The following is a 15483-nucleotide window of genomic DNA, read 5'->3' on the forward strand; positions in this document are numbered from 1 at the left end:
CATTTTCAGCCCAACTCTCCTCCCAGGGTTTTTGTGGGGAAATAGGAAGGAGTATTGCTACCTTGAGGTGTTTCTACAAATAATAAAGGGATATAAATAACAGTGCTGGTTATAGAAACATGACCGATACGTGTGTAATCAACTTCTAGCCTCATAGTATTAAGTGAACCCAGCCCGTTCTGGCTTATTCAATAAAATCCAAATAAAGTGATATATAAATCTAGCCACCATTATCCACCCCACCCCAAATTAAGGACTGGAAGACAAGTTCGCCTATCCTGCTGAGTCCTTTCTTTGAACTATTTACTGTGTGATTTAAGACCCATGCAATCCTCCCGTCATCTCCTATCAAGCTGGCTCATATGCATGTTTTATAACCAGATTGTTACCCTCAGCATCTTTAGAGGCAATCGGGGTGGAGCAAAGGAGTCCCAACTGACTACTAAGAAAATGAACAATAGTCCTTCATAGTCTTGTACAGTTCCACGTAGAAACTGGTGCATGTATTTGAAGCATTGTTTCTCCTAGACCAGGTGTGGGGATCTCATGGCCCTCCAGATGTTGTTAAAATACAACTCAACGTGTCTCATTAGTGGCCAAGTGGTTGGGGGTTGCTGGGATCTGTAGTTTACCAAAAAGCAGAAATAATGGATACTTCCTAGTTTAGTCCTGTATAGAAGCAAATAAGGGAGGCTGGGAATATTCACGTGACTTTAAGACGTCTCTGCTTGGCTAATGAGAATCCACTCCAGAGCTGGTATTCAGCAGGTTCTGACCAGTTCTGGAGAATTGGTAGTGGAAATTTTGAGTAGTTCGGAGAACCGGCAAATACCGCCTCTGATTGGCCCTGCCCCCCATCTATTCTCCGCCTCCCGAGTCCCAGCTGATTGGCTGAGTCTTCTTTGGTTGCCCTGCACAGGAGAGCGGAGCTGGAAAGCAGGTTAGTGGGGTGGGGAGGGAATGGGGATTTTGCAGTAACTTTCCCCTGCCATGCCCACCAAGCCACGCTCACAGAACCGGTAGTAAAAAAAAAAATTAAATCTCACCAGTGATCCACTTTATTTTCTTCGGCTCTTTATGGTTTGTGGTTTACTCAACACCTCATTCAAGATATTAGCCATTTCTAATGAACATGACAGAAATTCCATTTACTAAACATAATCAGCTATTCTGGGCTTGCAAATGACATTGATCCATAAAATAACCAAATGAGCTGATTTTTAAGAAATTAACCAAGCTAATCCTGGCCATGCTTAGTATTTGCAAGCTCGTGGCTTGATCTGGTTAAGGAGGCTAAGTAAATAAAGATATGACTAATCTTAGGGCTGAAATTTGGTTCCTGCTACAGAACAATAGCACCTCTTTTAGTTTGGACAACAGGTTTGGCAACAAACATGTCTTGAGCCAGGTCACTGGGCAGATGGTGGCGCGCATTCCTAACTGCTTAGAGGGGTTTAGAAGTTGTGTGAATACCCATGAAGGAGCAAACGGGTAATTTTTTCATGGAATAGTAGCATTTCCCAGGTGAGCTGACCAATAGAGCAAAGACACTGGGCCGTAAAAAGACTGCAGAGAAGAGCCACAAAGATGATAAGAGGTTTGGAGGCTAAGCCGTATGATGAACAGCTAAGGGAACTAGATATTTGGGCTAAAAAAAAAAGCTTAGGGGAGACAAAATAAGAGTCTTCCAATACTTGAATGGCTGCCACAGGGAAGAGGAGGATTTATTCTCCATAGCATCTGAGGGCAGGAGAAGAAGCAGTGGGTGGAAGCTCATCTGAGGGAGATCCAACCTGGAACCAAGGAGGAATTTCCTGACAGGGATGATGATTAATCCGTGGAACAGTTTGCGACTCAAGAGTTGTGGGTGACTCCATTGCTGGAGGTTTTCAAGAAGAGATTGGACAAGCAAGGAGTTGGACTAGAAAACGTCCAGGATCTCTTCCAGCCTATCATTGTATGATTCATTATAAAGAACCATAGAGTACTAGATGACTAGACTACTTCAAACAAAACACAATGTAACTGGCCCTTAATTAAGGGCTGAGGTGTCCAAAAAGCTGGCCGCTAAATTCATTGAAAACAGCCCCTTCCCCCCCAAGACTTCCTAATTCTTTAAAATTAGGATCTAGTTTTGGACGAAGGGTGTGTGTGTGAAGATTTCAGATTGTATAATGAGGAAGAGAGGTCGCTTTCAGAAATGAAGCGCATTGACATCTGATGAACCGGGTCTGGACATGTTTCAGTTTTCAGTTCCCCCAAAGGAGCTATGGAAAGGTCCACAGATAAATCCGAGCATCAGAAAATGTGTTATTATTGGGACGTGAACCACAAACCCACACAACAACCTGTGCAATGAGATCTCTCTTCAGCCAACGCCACGTATCCTTCACCTTTCCTGTGAAGCCTCTGATTCAGCAAGCCACCAGGACCCAGATTTCCATCACATCCAGCTCCCTTTACATGCTCACAGAGGCCGAGGCCACTGAACTAGCTCTGGAGCTCCGGGTGTTTGCATGAGGAAGGGCGATGGTACAGCAGGACACCCCCACGGTGCCTTCCAAAAGCTCTCCTTCCTCGGTCCATTCGTTCAGATCCGGGTTGAAGGCGTGAATCGTCTTCTGGTATTTTTTCCCACTTTCATTCCATCCCCCAACCAGAAGGATTTGCCCGTCAAGCGTGGCCACCCCTGCCATGCTCAGGCCAGTGGCCAAGGGGGTCATGAAGCTCCACTGGTTGGTGGAAGGGTTATAGCACTCCACTGGAATGACATCGACCCTCTCCCCACGGGGGCCCAGCTGGCTGCCCCCAAGGACATAGGCCCGGCCGGCCAATGTGGCAGCACAGTGCCAACCTCGGGGGCTGCTCAGCCAGCTACAGTCCCGCCAAGAATCCAGGACAGGGTCGTAGCTGCAGACGGTCCGGGAATAAGCGTTGTTCACATAGCCACCAGTCAGCAAGATCTTCCCGTCGATGACCACGCTGGCGTGGCAGCAGCGTGGCAGCTCCATGTTGGCTTTGGGTTGCCAGCTGTTGGCCGAAGGGATGTAGCATTCGATAGAGACCAAGGTGCCTTTTGCGTCGCGGCCTCCGATGGCATAGAGGTGCCCATTGAAAGCACTGAGGCTGAAGTGAGTCCTTTTGTGGGTCATGTTAGCCAAGTGTAGCCAAGTGCCAAACCGTGGATCATACCTGCAGAGAAAGAAAAGGATTGTTCTTGAGGATTTGATGGTATCATTTGGGGACTCTAACCATGAGACTTGGCACAGGAGCCTGGCAGAAAGGAGAGCACTGATGCCATAATTTGGGAGGGACACAGGATCAAAAAAGTCAAGATCACACAAATGTGTAATCAAAGCCAGTCGTTTAAACATGTGTCGTAATGCATGTCAAGAGGGGCTGAGCTTCAGTTGCACAGTTGAAGGCTGCCATTTTGATTTGCTTGACATCCTTCCCAGATACCTCTAGACACAAGCAATGAATTCAGCCAATGCATTAGGAACCAGAAACCCAAGATCCTTGTAGCATCAAGACCAGTGTTTCTGAATCTTACAAGGTTGAAGATCTTGGATTTCAACTCCAAGAATTGCCCAGCCACTCGTGCTGGCTGGGGAATTCTGAGAACTGAAGTCTACCACATCTTCAATCAGCAAAATTAAGAAACACTGAACAGGACAGTGATTCCTAGCTTTGGCAACTTCCAAGTGTGAACACTTCAACTCACACAATTCTCACCCATGGCCCTGTTAGCTGTGGAATTCTGGGATTTGAAATCCACATACCTGGTACTTGCCAAGACTAGGAAAAAGAGGTCTAGGAGAAATTTTCTTGTTTTAATCAAGGCCTTTAAAAGATTTTTTTTTAACATATCTTTAAAATTCTCTGGACTTTTAAAGACAGAGCAAAGTCTATTCAAATGGCTATATTCAAATACTGCTTAAACCAGGGGTGTCCAACCTTGGCAACTTTAAGACTTGTGGACTTCAATTCCCAGAATTCCTCAGCCAGCTTTGCTGGCTGAGGAATTCTGGGAGTTGAAGTCCACAAGTCTTAAAGTTGCCAAGGTGGACACCTTGGCTTAAACCATAATGTGGTCTCTTTGAATTTTGCTTAGTGCAGTGGTACTGGTACCAAGCACAGGTCAAAAAATGCTAGGTGGCAGCTGCGTGATTGAAAACACTCCCTAGAGACTGGTCAGTCACCATCTTATCTTTTTTTTTGCCTTCCCTTCCCCTGCCAGGTGCTGCTGGTTCAGTGTAACAGATGAATACAGCCATTATTTTCCATTACAAACCACAATTAAGCAATGGTTTGATTTCATATGGGAAAACATTCATTGGCCTGGTTCACTTAATATAATATAGTAAAACGTAATGTGGTTTATTTGGTTTTTCATCAGGGCGTTACATGAATCAACTACAGGTAGTCCTCAATTTACAACTATTCATTTAATGGTTCAAGTTATAACAGCACTGAAAAAAAATGACTTATGCAGGATCCCTATGATCACAGGATTAAAATTTGGGCACTGGGCAACTGGCAATTATTTAGGACAGCTGCAATGTCCTGGGACCATGGGATCACCTTTTGTGACTTTCTGATCATTGGGGAAGCCAGATTCATTTAATAACTGTGTTACTATCTTAAGAACTGCAGTGATTCACTTAACAACTGTGAGAAGAAGGTCGTAAAATGGGGCAAAACTCATGTGGGCCTTAAAAGGAAGCATCTCCTAACTTGCAGGAGTACCAGATCTGGGAAACACATTCTTGCTTGGAGATTTGGAAGGGCCTTTTCCTAACAAAGTAGGCAGAATGATGTAAGATGCAACAATGATCCAGCCCAGAATTCAATCAGCTCCCCATATTAAACCTCTTTGCTGTTCCCAAAAGATCTCATTTTTGTATTTTTATTACCTGCATAAATTGCTAATGGCATGTTTTGCTTGGTTCCGGGCGTCATTTTGATCTTCACCGCCTGCCACGTAAAGGAAGCTGTCCATGACGGCAACACATTGGTTGAAACATTTGGTGGGCATCTCCGTCAGCTTATTCCAGTTCCCTTCTGGATCTCTGTAGCTCACGTCTTTGCTTAGGGCCTTCTCTGCAGAGCATGGCCGCCCGCCAACCATCAGCAGCACCTTCTGGCTCCCTCGAATTTTGGTTCTTCGGGACTGAAGCTCGTTTTGCTGATAAGGAAGCAAATGGTAATTCATCGCATCCACCAGAAGTTTGTGACACTCTGGGTTCTGCATCATACACGGAACAGGTTGGACATGGTTGATCAAGTCATGAGCCGGGATTGTGCCGAACCGCACATTCTTCAGGAGATCTGCCCCATACTTGATCCTCTTGGCATCAAACTCAAGCCACCTCATGGCAATCTGAAAGACCACCACTTCACTAGGGAACTCCAGGTTGTCGTCCATCAGCAATTCGTTCAAATGTTCAAAGGTGAGTTTCAAAAACTGCTCAGTATCTGAGAACTCTAGGAAATGTTCCCGGATGAACCTCCTGGCAGCATCTTTAATCCGACCGAGATTGTATGTGTCTGCCATATTGGCAATATACATCCAGTTTTTCACATTCATCTCCTGGATGAGGAAATCCGAGCACATGTTGAGCAGCGCATACATTTGCAGGTGGCTGGCAGTGGAAATGGTGCTGCCAATGGTGTACAAGGAAAGACTCAACTTTCCCGTGTACGCGTATGAGATGACGGTGGCCAGGCCCAAGGAGGAGATGTCATTGAGGACCACTTGCTGAAGGTTGGGGTCCTTTTTCAGCTGGTTTTTGAAATATCCACTGCAGGAGGACATCACCAGTTTATGAACTCTGAACGGTTTGGTTTTGGTAGCAATTGTGAGATCGCAAAGGAAGTGCTCTTGCTGCAAGGAGCTCATCTCCAACAGCATGTTGGCTCCGTGGCTTGGATTGGTGACTTCCATGGCAGTGCAAAGGAAGCCATCAGAACCATTTTCAAACAAACTGTCCAGCTGATGATGTTGGTCAATGTCAAGAGAAGGATCTTCGGCTAAGGTGAGGTTAACAGGAGTGTCTCTCTTTGCCGGTTTGCTCTTTTTGGAGCTTTTCTTCTTGGGGGCCATTGGGGCGGAGGACGGACTGTAAGATGGTATCAAGAAGATGCTTGGTCAAGGAAGACACATCCTACCCAGCCTATACCAGCCTTCTCCAACCTGCGCCCTGCAAGAGTAGTTTATTAATGACAATATTATTGTGCATTTTCATAAACAAAAATCAAAACAGTGTACATCAGCAGAACATAAAGTTAGGTGTTGACAGCTATCTTTAAAGCCCTTTGCAGCATGGGTCCAGGTTACTTGAAGAACCATCTCTCATCCCAACGACCTGCCCCAGCTGTGCTGGCAAAGGAGACATGCTCTGAATACCAGAGGTGGTACTCAGCAGGCTCTGACCAGTTCTGGAGAACCAGTAGCAGAAATTCTGAGTAGTCCAGAGAACCAGCAAATCCCATCTCTGACTGGCCCCGCTTCCATCTATTCTTTGCCTCCCGAGTCCCAGCTGAACAGCTGGGTCTTCTTTGGTTGCCCTGCACAGGAGAACAGAACTGGAAAACAGGCTAGTGGGGTGGGGAGGGAATGGGGATTTTGCAATATCCTTCCTCGGCCATGCCCACCAGGCCACGCCCACAGAACTGATAGTAAAAAAAATTTGAATCCCACCACTGCTGTGGGCCTCATTGACCAGGGAGTTCTGACAGGGAGGGCCTAGGAGAAGCGCCTTCTCTGCCATTGCAACATCTCCCATCCCCCACCCCCAAGGGAGGTGACCCCCAACCTTCCATAAGAGCTTAAAGATCTGAGTCTGCCAGTTTGGCTTGGGGCTCCAAGGGAGGGATTTCATCTTGGGAGTGGTTGATTGGTTAGCAAGACATCCCAGCCTCTCCCTCTCTCGTCATATTCCCTCTCCCCATCTTTTTAGCTAGGTTAATTTTATATTATTGTATTTATACTATTATACATGCACTTTTAATTTTATAAGCCGCCCAGAGTTACTGTGTGGCAAGATGGGCAGCTAATAAATTTACAAGCAAACAAAAAACAGTTCAGAAGAGTTGCTTTATAACATACAGGAGTATGAATGCAGCATCTCTCCATCTCATTAAAGCAGCCATGTCATTAAAGCAGCCATGTCTTTCAAATGCAGTCCCCCATTGATAATCAGCAATGTTTGCACATTGCACATTCCCTTATTGTGGTTGGCTGAACCACAAATCAATGTTCACATTAATCCAATGTTCACAAAAACCTGGGGATGTTATGTAATACACTAGTTAGCTGACGTGGTTTGCCACCACGGATACAAACCAGCTGTGATGATAGTAAGCCAGACCTTATAAAAAAGGGGAGAGGAGATGCTGCCAAGGAAACCATCAGATAAGGAACAACATAGCCTGCATCTGGGTAGTGGGTTGGACAAGAGACCCTCCCTTGTTTCTCTGACAGTAAAGGAGAACGGCAGCAGAATTGTGTTTTCAGACTTGCAAGATCCTGTTAATGTAGCAGCTTTCCAATAAAGTAGAATGAGCTCATCTGGTCATGTCCCCTGCCTGGTCTACCTGGGAATGCTGATACCAGCTGGGTTTATCTCAGTCTGCTACATCCAGAGAGCAGGAACTTGGACAAAACTGCATTCAGTCCCAAACTAAGCATGTAGGGAATCCTGCTCTCTACAGGGGAACATTGGCCCATTGGAGTCAGTCCCCAGCTGTTCCTGTCCTCCTCCCCTTCTGAGCAAGGGGGATGAGATTGCTGAGCTACTGGGTAACAGACCTGTTTGTAGCAGGACAGAAATAGCCAAGTGGCTGTGCCTCACATTCCCCGCTCCAAGCTAGATAGAAAGATCAAGTTTCTGGAAGGTTAAGCAATCTCTCATTCTTAGAATAGGACGGCGTGGATGAAAGGACAAGAAGTCATTCACCGTTGCCTTTCCAGGCTAGGGTTGCCAATATTTGCTGCTTGTCTCTGTAACTATGCCTTTAAGGGAAAGGTGAGGCACAGGCATTGGCAGATGTTAATATTTATCACTCCCTCCAGGTATGCAGAATGGAGCTTCCCTCTGTTGCTAGAACTGCATCCATGGCCAGGAAGGTGTTTGGTCCCAGGTATTGTGAAGGTGCCAGCCTTGGCTTTGATTTGCTAAAGGCAAAACACACTTCTTTGATGAAGGAACCCAGATTGAGCTACTGAAGTAGGATTTAGTTGGAGCTACCCTTGAAGACTTTGTTGGAAGGCTACACCTGGGTTTCAACTCTAATTGCCGGAAGCCATTTGTTCGGATCATGTGACTGCGGTAGTATTTAGCAGGCAGTTCAACAGGCTCAGTTGAAATTTGGGAGAGGTGGAAGATGGTTAGTTTCCATGAAGGTTTGGTAAGAGCTGCTTGGTATCTCACCACCATCTGAAATGGATTTTGTGGGCCTTTCTGTTATTTTCTACATGGGAGCCTGTTCTGGTTTCTCTCCTGCCTAAAACACTTTTTTTTTTTTGGTTTGGATAATGCTGCCTTTTCCTTTTGAAATGAGTTAACGGTTGATTAGTTTTGTAACATTTGGTAGATTTTAAGTTGACAACAGCTCTTTCCTCTCTTTCTGGGGTTATAGACTGAACTACCAACAAGCCAAGTTAGTTTTGAATGAGGGTGAACAAACACAGGCTTGAGTAAACCATGGTTTAACTCTGGGTAAGTCAATGGGGTAAATGCAGTTTAAATATAGTATATTTAAATATTTAAATGTGGATGATGTGAGACACTCTATTACTTTTCCCTGAGTGCATACAACAAATTACTTAACAGTAGCTCTTTCCATTTCTACCTAATAATATGACCTGAAAAATACACTGTAATATACAGAGAACCATAATCCATAGTTAACAAACCTTGATGGCTCAATTTGCATAATGCAGAAGAAACATGGTATAATGTATTGGACCAGAATGGTTATACAACATAGTAAGATACAATGGTTGCATTTGTATTCTGTGGTAAGGTTGGTTAGTTTTAATGTTGGTTAAGCCAAAAGTGTTTCCTCAGAGATAAAGGTAAAATTGCTAAATTGCAATTTTTAAACGATGGTAATATGAAGCTTACAAAAATAATTGTAGCACTGTGAATTAGATTTAATTTTTGCTTTGGTCTTGCAATCATGCCGGAATCTAACCTACATTAGTTTTCAAGAGCCCATGAAGATATATATACCATAGAAAATTTGTTTCTAGATAAATGGATATATTCTGAAACCGTAGGTTTGACTGAACAAACCCTTGTAATGTTTAAGTCTTCAGAACATGGTAAATATAATAGCCTGTGTACGCACAATTGCCTTTCTTAGGAAAATGTGAAATTTCTGCTTCTTTGATCTGGTTTTATTATAAAATTATTTGGTAGTCATTGGAAACTCTGTGAAGGGATTGGAGTGGGGATAGCTGTTAAATAACTTCATGGGCTCCTGAAAGTCTACTTCAGGCTAGATTCCAGCATGATTACAAGACCGCAGCAAAAACTAAATCTCATGTAATTCAATGTGTTGCAACAATTATTTTGTATAAGCTTAATATTTACTATCATTGCATCTTGTTTAAAAATGGCAATTTAGCAATAACTTTAGGAAGTCTTCTGTGGTGACCCTTCTCCCCTGGATCAAGGAGGAACATGTCCATCTTAAACAAGCAGAGTGGGTATCCCCACATTTTTTGCTGACATTGGCACTTCACTAAGCTGAAATTCATTTGATTTTGGTTTAGACTTATGGGTGAAACCAGCCAGTGTAGCTTTTTCAATAGACCATCATTAAAGCACAGGTGAGTATAATGTGTGAAGAGCACAGTGTGTGAATTCAGCCACAACAATTCCTGGTGAAAAAGATGCTTAGTGTTAAGTTCATGCCCAATTAATACACACACACAAACTCTGTGTTCCACCAACAAAACACGGGAGAGAGACAGGCTGTGTCCTCATAACACGCAAGACTGGAATATGAGTTGTTGAATTATCAACCTTGGTTGGTAATGTACACTGAACCATGAAGAAACCGAATTGGCTGATTTCACATAACGTTGCCATAATCTTGTCATTTTAATCTTCTCTAGTGCATTGTGCAAATGTGGTCTGTGCTGGTAGTCCTTGACTTGCAACCTTTCATTTAATGACCATTCGAAGTTACAGCAACACTGAAAAAAGTGATTTATGACCAGTTCTCACCCTTATGACCATCAATCCCAAGTCATGTGATCAACCTGTGGGTGCTTGGCCACTGGCCTATGTTTACCATGGCCAAGGGAGATTCTGACAAGCAAAGTCAACGGGGGAAATCAGATTCACTGAACGGCCACATGTTTCACTTAACAACTGTAGTGATTTGCTTAACCTTGGCAAATAAGGTAAAATGGGCCATGACTCACTTAACAACTGCCTTGCTTAGCAGTGGAAATGTTGGGCTCAATTGTGGTTGTAAGTTGAGGACCACCTGTAATTTTAAACTATGAATTTCTGTAAAGGACTAATTTGTGGGCATCAAATAACCCACTCCACACCAAATGTGTAGGCTACATATTAAGGTGGAGATATATAGGTGGTCCTTGACTTACAACAGTTTGTTTAGTGACCCTGTAAAGTTACAATGGCACTGAAAAGTGTGAGTTATGGCCGTTTTTCAAAGTTACAACTTTTGAAGCATTCCTGTGATCAAAATTCAGATGCTTGGCCACTGGTTCATACTTATGACCATTGCAGTGTCCCAAGGTCTTGTGATCCCCTTTTGTGACCTCCTGACAAGCAAAAATCAATGGGGAAGCCAGATTCGGATAACAACCGGGATACTGACTTAACAATGGAGGCATGAAAGGTCATAAAATGGGGCAAAATTCACTTAACAAAAAATGTTGGGGACAACTATGGTCGTAAGTCGAGGATTACCTTAAGGTGCAGATGTACTGGCCTAGAAAAATAAATGTTCTTAGGGAGCACCCTTCTCAGGATGGTGCCTTCCTGGCGGGAACTCCTATTGTCTCCTCATATTTGGGGAGTGATCATTCCAGCCCCCCCAAAAGAGGGCATCTAATTGGAACAGCTGTTATCATCAACCAAGGTTCTGTTCTTCATCTTTCTTAGTTCTTCCTCAGCTAGCAAAATGGCATATTTGGAAAAAGAGAGCTGACTTTTGTTTAACAAGATAAGGTTTGTCTTGAATTGCAACCTAGGCGGTGGTTTTTTCGTTTTGTTTTTGGAGAATGAGCCATTCTAAGCCTCATTAAATCCAGGCAGAGGTGGTATTCAGCAGGTTCTGAGCAGTTCTGGAGAACCGGTAGTGGAAATTTTGAGTAGTTCGGAGAACCAGAAAATCCCTCTGACTGGCCCCACCCCCATCTATTCTCTGACCCAGCTGATTGGCAGGGTCTTCTTTGGTTGCCCTGCACAGGAGAACGGAGCTGGAAAGCAGGTTAGTGAGGTGGGGAGGGAATGGAGATTTTGCAGTATCCTTCCCCTGCCACTCCCACCTAGCCACGCCCACCTAGCCACGCCCACAAAACCAGTAGTAAAAAAAAATTGAATCCCACCACTGAATCCAGGTGTTCCATATGGAATCTATTTAGGTTACTATTCTATATATATATTCTCTCTAAATTCCATGGGGCTTATTTTGGAGAAAATAGGGGTAGGATTATGCTCTTAAGTTTGCACCTTGTCTTTCAATTATTCTAGCTGCACGATCCCTACCAGTAGTGCAAACAATCAATGAAGATTAACTATTGTACAGATCGCTGTAAATATTCATCCATTGTATATATTTGCATATTTAGTACAAATTGTATAATGTATAAATATTATGCATAGGCTCAGTTGTGGTAGACAACTACCCTCCATAACTTTTGAAGAAGATTCTTCCTGCATTGAATTGATTCAAGGTATGTGATACAAACACACTTTGGGGGCAAAATGAATTGCACACCAGTACAGGTAGTCCTTGACTTACAACAGTTCATTTAGTGATCATTCAAAGTTACAACCGCACTGAAAAAAGCGACTTATGACCATTGTTCACACTTACGACCATTGCAGAATCCCCATGGTCACATGATCAAAATCTGAATGCTCGGCAAGTGATTCATATTTACGACGGTTACAGTTTCCCGGGATCGTGTGATCCCTTTTTGCGACCTTCTGACAAGCGAAGTCATTGGGGAATCTAGATTCACTTAACAACAGTGTTACTAACTTAACCACTGCAGGGATTCACTTTACAATTGTGGCAAGGAAAGTCGCAAAATGGGGCAAACTCGCTTAACAAATATTTCACTTAGCAACATAAATTTTGGGCTCCCTTGCGGTCGTAACTCTAGGACTACTTGTGCCGGGAATGATCCCCACATTTATTCCGCGCATGCTCTGGAACTATGAAACAGTATTTAAGAATTCTACATTACATGTAATTGCTGCTTTCTATGGTCACATTGTAGGTAAGTATCTTGGTAAATTCTTCACTCTTTGGTGTCTCTTTTTGTTCTTCACCCTTTTTTTTAAATTAACAAAATTTAATCTCTCAAATTAAACAATTGTGTGCCCCCCCCCTTTTTTTTGGAAGGGACAATCTTTTTGGTCAAATCTACAAGCCAAACTTTTAAAGTGCAGACTCAAGATCTCCATCCACCCCCACGCCTTCCTTGCATAGTGATCTGCGTCAACGGATACCAAGAACTGCTAAGTGATACTTTAGCTTCACAAGGAGTTAGATGGAGTTAGATAAGGCCAAGTTCTGCATACTGTCATCCAGGATATGTTGTAAGCAGCTTGGCCATTTTCAAGTCTGGTGAGATTGACCAGAAATTAACCCCCAATGAGTCAATTTCTAGATTTTCCTTGCCCTCTGCCCCCTTGTGGATAAGCCACATTCTCATCATCCTGATTCTCCAAAATATTTTTTTTGTCTCTGGAGAGGTGACTTGTGTGTCTATTGTGCAAAATATACAGGAAGTTTTAAAAGACTTTTCTATGGTCTATTCAAAAGTCTATGATGTATATGTATATAAATATTCATGTATATATAGATAAAGATGTATAGATATAAATACACACACCATTCAGAGAAAAAGTCTGGGGTTTCAGCCATGACATTTAAACTTTTGACAGGCACTTTTCTCTTTTTAGACCTTCGCAACGGAGAACTCTTTCACAGAATGACTTCTGTTTTCTGCTCAGGAAAGGCTCAAAAGACCTGGAAACCCCCTCCCGACATCCAGCAAAAAAAAAAAGAACAAGGAAAAAGAGCATCTGGGCTCATTCACCAGCTGGGCTCAGAACCACTGCTGTCTTTTTGGACTTACCTGGAAACAGGGGGACGACCCAGCAGAGGGAAAGGATCCAATGCCTGTCTGCTCCACACACCGGATGACCCTACTACCCTGCTGGCTCCAGCAGAGACCCTGAAATGTGGCAGTGCTCCTGCCCCTCCTCCTTTTTTTCCCAATTCAGCCTGGCCAGCTGACCATCCTTCTCATATCGCCTGTTCCCTTGGCTGGATGCTTGTGACGCAGGGAGATGCCTGACAGGGCTTGGAAAGAGAGGGGGGGGCCAAGCGTCCCACTTCAGCTTCCAGAATTCAGAAGGCTCTGAACTGCTCTAGACTGGACTGACCGAGGGAAGGGAAGGAGGATCAACTTTGCAGAAGGAACTGCTTCCTTTCTCATTTCCAGCATCTGCTCTCCAGGAACCTGAGGCCAGCTAATTTTCTAGCGCTTACCCCAACCCTCTTTATTTGCTAAAAGACTCTTTCAACAGTTTCTCAACCTCAGCGACTTGAAGATGGAAGAGATCTTGTAGGTCATCTAGTCCAACAACCCCCCACCCCCACCCCGAGTCCAAGCAGGAGACCCTACATCATTTCTGACAGATGGCAGTCCGGTCTCTTGAAAGCTTTCAAGTGATGAAGCTCCCACAACTTCTGAAGGCAAGCTGTTAAGATGGGTGAACTTCAACTCCCAGAATTTCCCAGCCGGCTATGCTGACTGGGGAATTCTGGGAGTTGAAGTCCACCTATTTTCAAGTTGTTGAAACACCGCTCTACATAAATGCATGTCTATGCACCTGCACAAAGTTTTTGTTCTTTCAACTGATTTTTTTTTTTTTTTTTTGAGATTCCATCAACTCCATTCAGCTGTGACTTTCTCCATTTTTGACTTCCATTTGCAGGACTATGAGTAATATTAATAATGACCTACTTTACAGAGTTGTTGTAGGACATTCTAAGTGTATCAGTATAGTATATGTATTTTCAAGATTATTCTGGGGAGGGGATAGGCTTACAGAACAGGCTTTCGATCAGAGATCCCAACTTGCCCCACATACTGTAGTGTCTGGGCACACATGGGGCAAAACACACAAGTTCTCTTTGTGTCCTATTGGACAAGTGCTCATTGTCCAGAACTATCCTTACCATCAGCAAGGAAGACTGCATGTGGCATAGGTACAGCAAAAGCTGGTACTCAGTTTTACACCTTTTTGTATGACTAAACATCTTATGTAAAAACATTGGATCAAAGCTGTAGTACGCAACAGAAGTTATCTATGGACATCTATGTATTGTATCAAACAACTTTAATTTCTTTGTGCTTTGCAGAATGCTGTTGACCTAGAAAAGGGTAGCACAATTGATGTGCATGTATGCTTGTTGTAAAGATTTAGTGCCTTTGTCCTATAGCGGCAACAAAGCAAAGTGGCAGAATCTGAAAGCTGCTTTGTACTGTCAGTTTTAGGCTGCTTAGGGAGTGATTTTTTTGAATGAAGTCTTCTTTCTAGATTCCTTAGGGGGAAAAGTGCATCAAGTGCATCAAGTTCAGTGGAAAGAGCCAGGTAGAGTTATTAAACGCTCAAAACTTCTTAACAAGTTCCTTCAGCGTACAGGTAATCCTTGACTTACGACCACAACTGAGCCCAAAATTTCTGTTGCTAAGCAAGACAGTTGTTCAATGAACTTTGACCCCATTTTATGACCTCTCTTGCCACAGTTAAGTGAATCGCTGCAGATGTTAAATTAGTAACACAGTTTTTAAGTGAATCTGGCTTCCCGGTTGACTTTGCTTGTTAGTGTGTCACAAAAGGGGATCCCATGACCCCAGGACATTGCAGCCGTCAATAAATATAAATATAAGTCAGCTTATAAATATAAGTCAGCTGTTAAGCATTTCAATTTTGATAACGTGACCATGGGGATGCTGCAATTGTCATGTGAAAAATCACAAGTCACTTTTTTCAGTGCGGTTGTAACTTTGAACGCTCACTAAATGAACTCATGTAAATTGAGGACTACCTCAATTTCCTACATTTGAAATAATGCTTTTTTTATGGATGATTACTATCTTTTCTCTTCACACAGCCTGAAAAGAGACCATGAAAACATTCAGCTCTAGGAGATCTTTTATTGACCAGAACTGGCACCCAACTCTCAAAG

The 15483-nt window shown here is 43.4% G+C and overlaps 1 protein-coding gene across 1 annotated transcript; it reads right to left on the bottom strand.

The window, feature by feature from the left end:
• Positions 1 to 1035: 1035 nt before the first annotated feature.
• On the bottom strand, positions 1036 to 13466 carry LOC113420650 (kelch-like protein 31). The gene is made up of 3 exons (XM_026680685.2): positions 13361 to 13466; positions 4917 to 6203; positions 1036 to 3192 (listed from the first exon to the last, which is right to left on the bottom strand). Exons 2-3 carry the CDS (start codon positions 6104 to 6106, stop codon positions 2460 to 2462), a joined length of 1923 nt encoding a protein of 640 aa, XP_026536470.2. The 5' UTR covers positions 6107 to 6203; positions 13361 to 13466; the 3' UTR covers positions 1036 to 2459.
• Between the last annotated feature and the right edge of the window lie 2017 nt (positions 13467 to 15483).

Source organism: Notechis scutatus, chromosome 8 (genome assembly GCF_049901735.1).
Source record: "Notechis scutatus isolate UNSWTSFEM ecotype Mainland chromosome 8, rNotScu1.2, whole genome shotgun sequence".
Lineage (NCBI taxonomy): Eukaryota > Metazoa > Chordata > Lepidosauria > Squamata > Elapidae > Notechis > Notechis scutatus.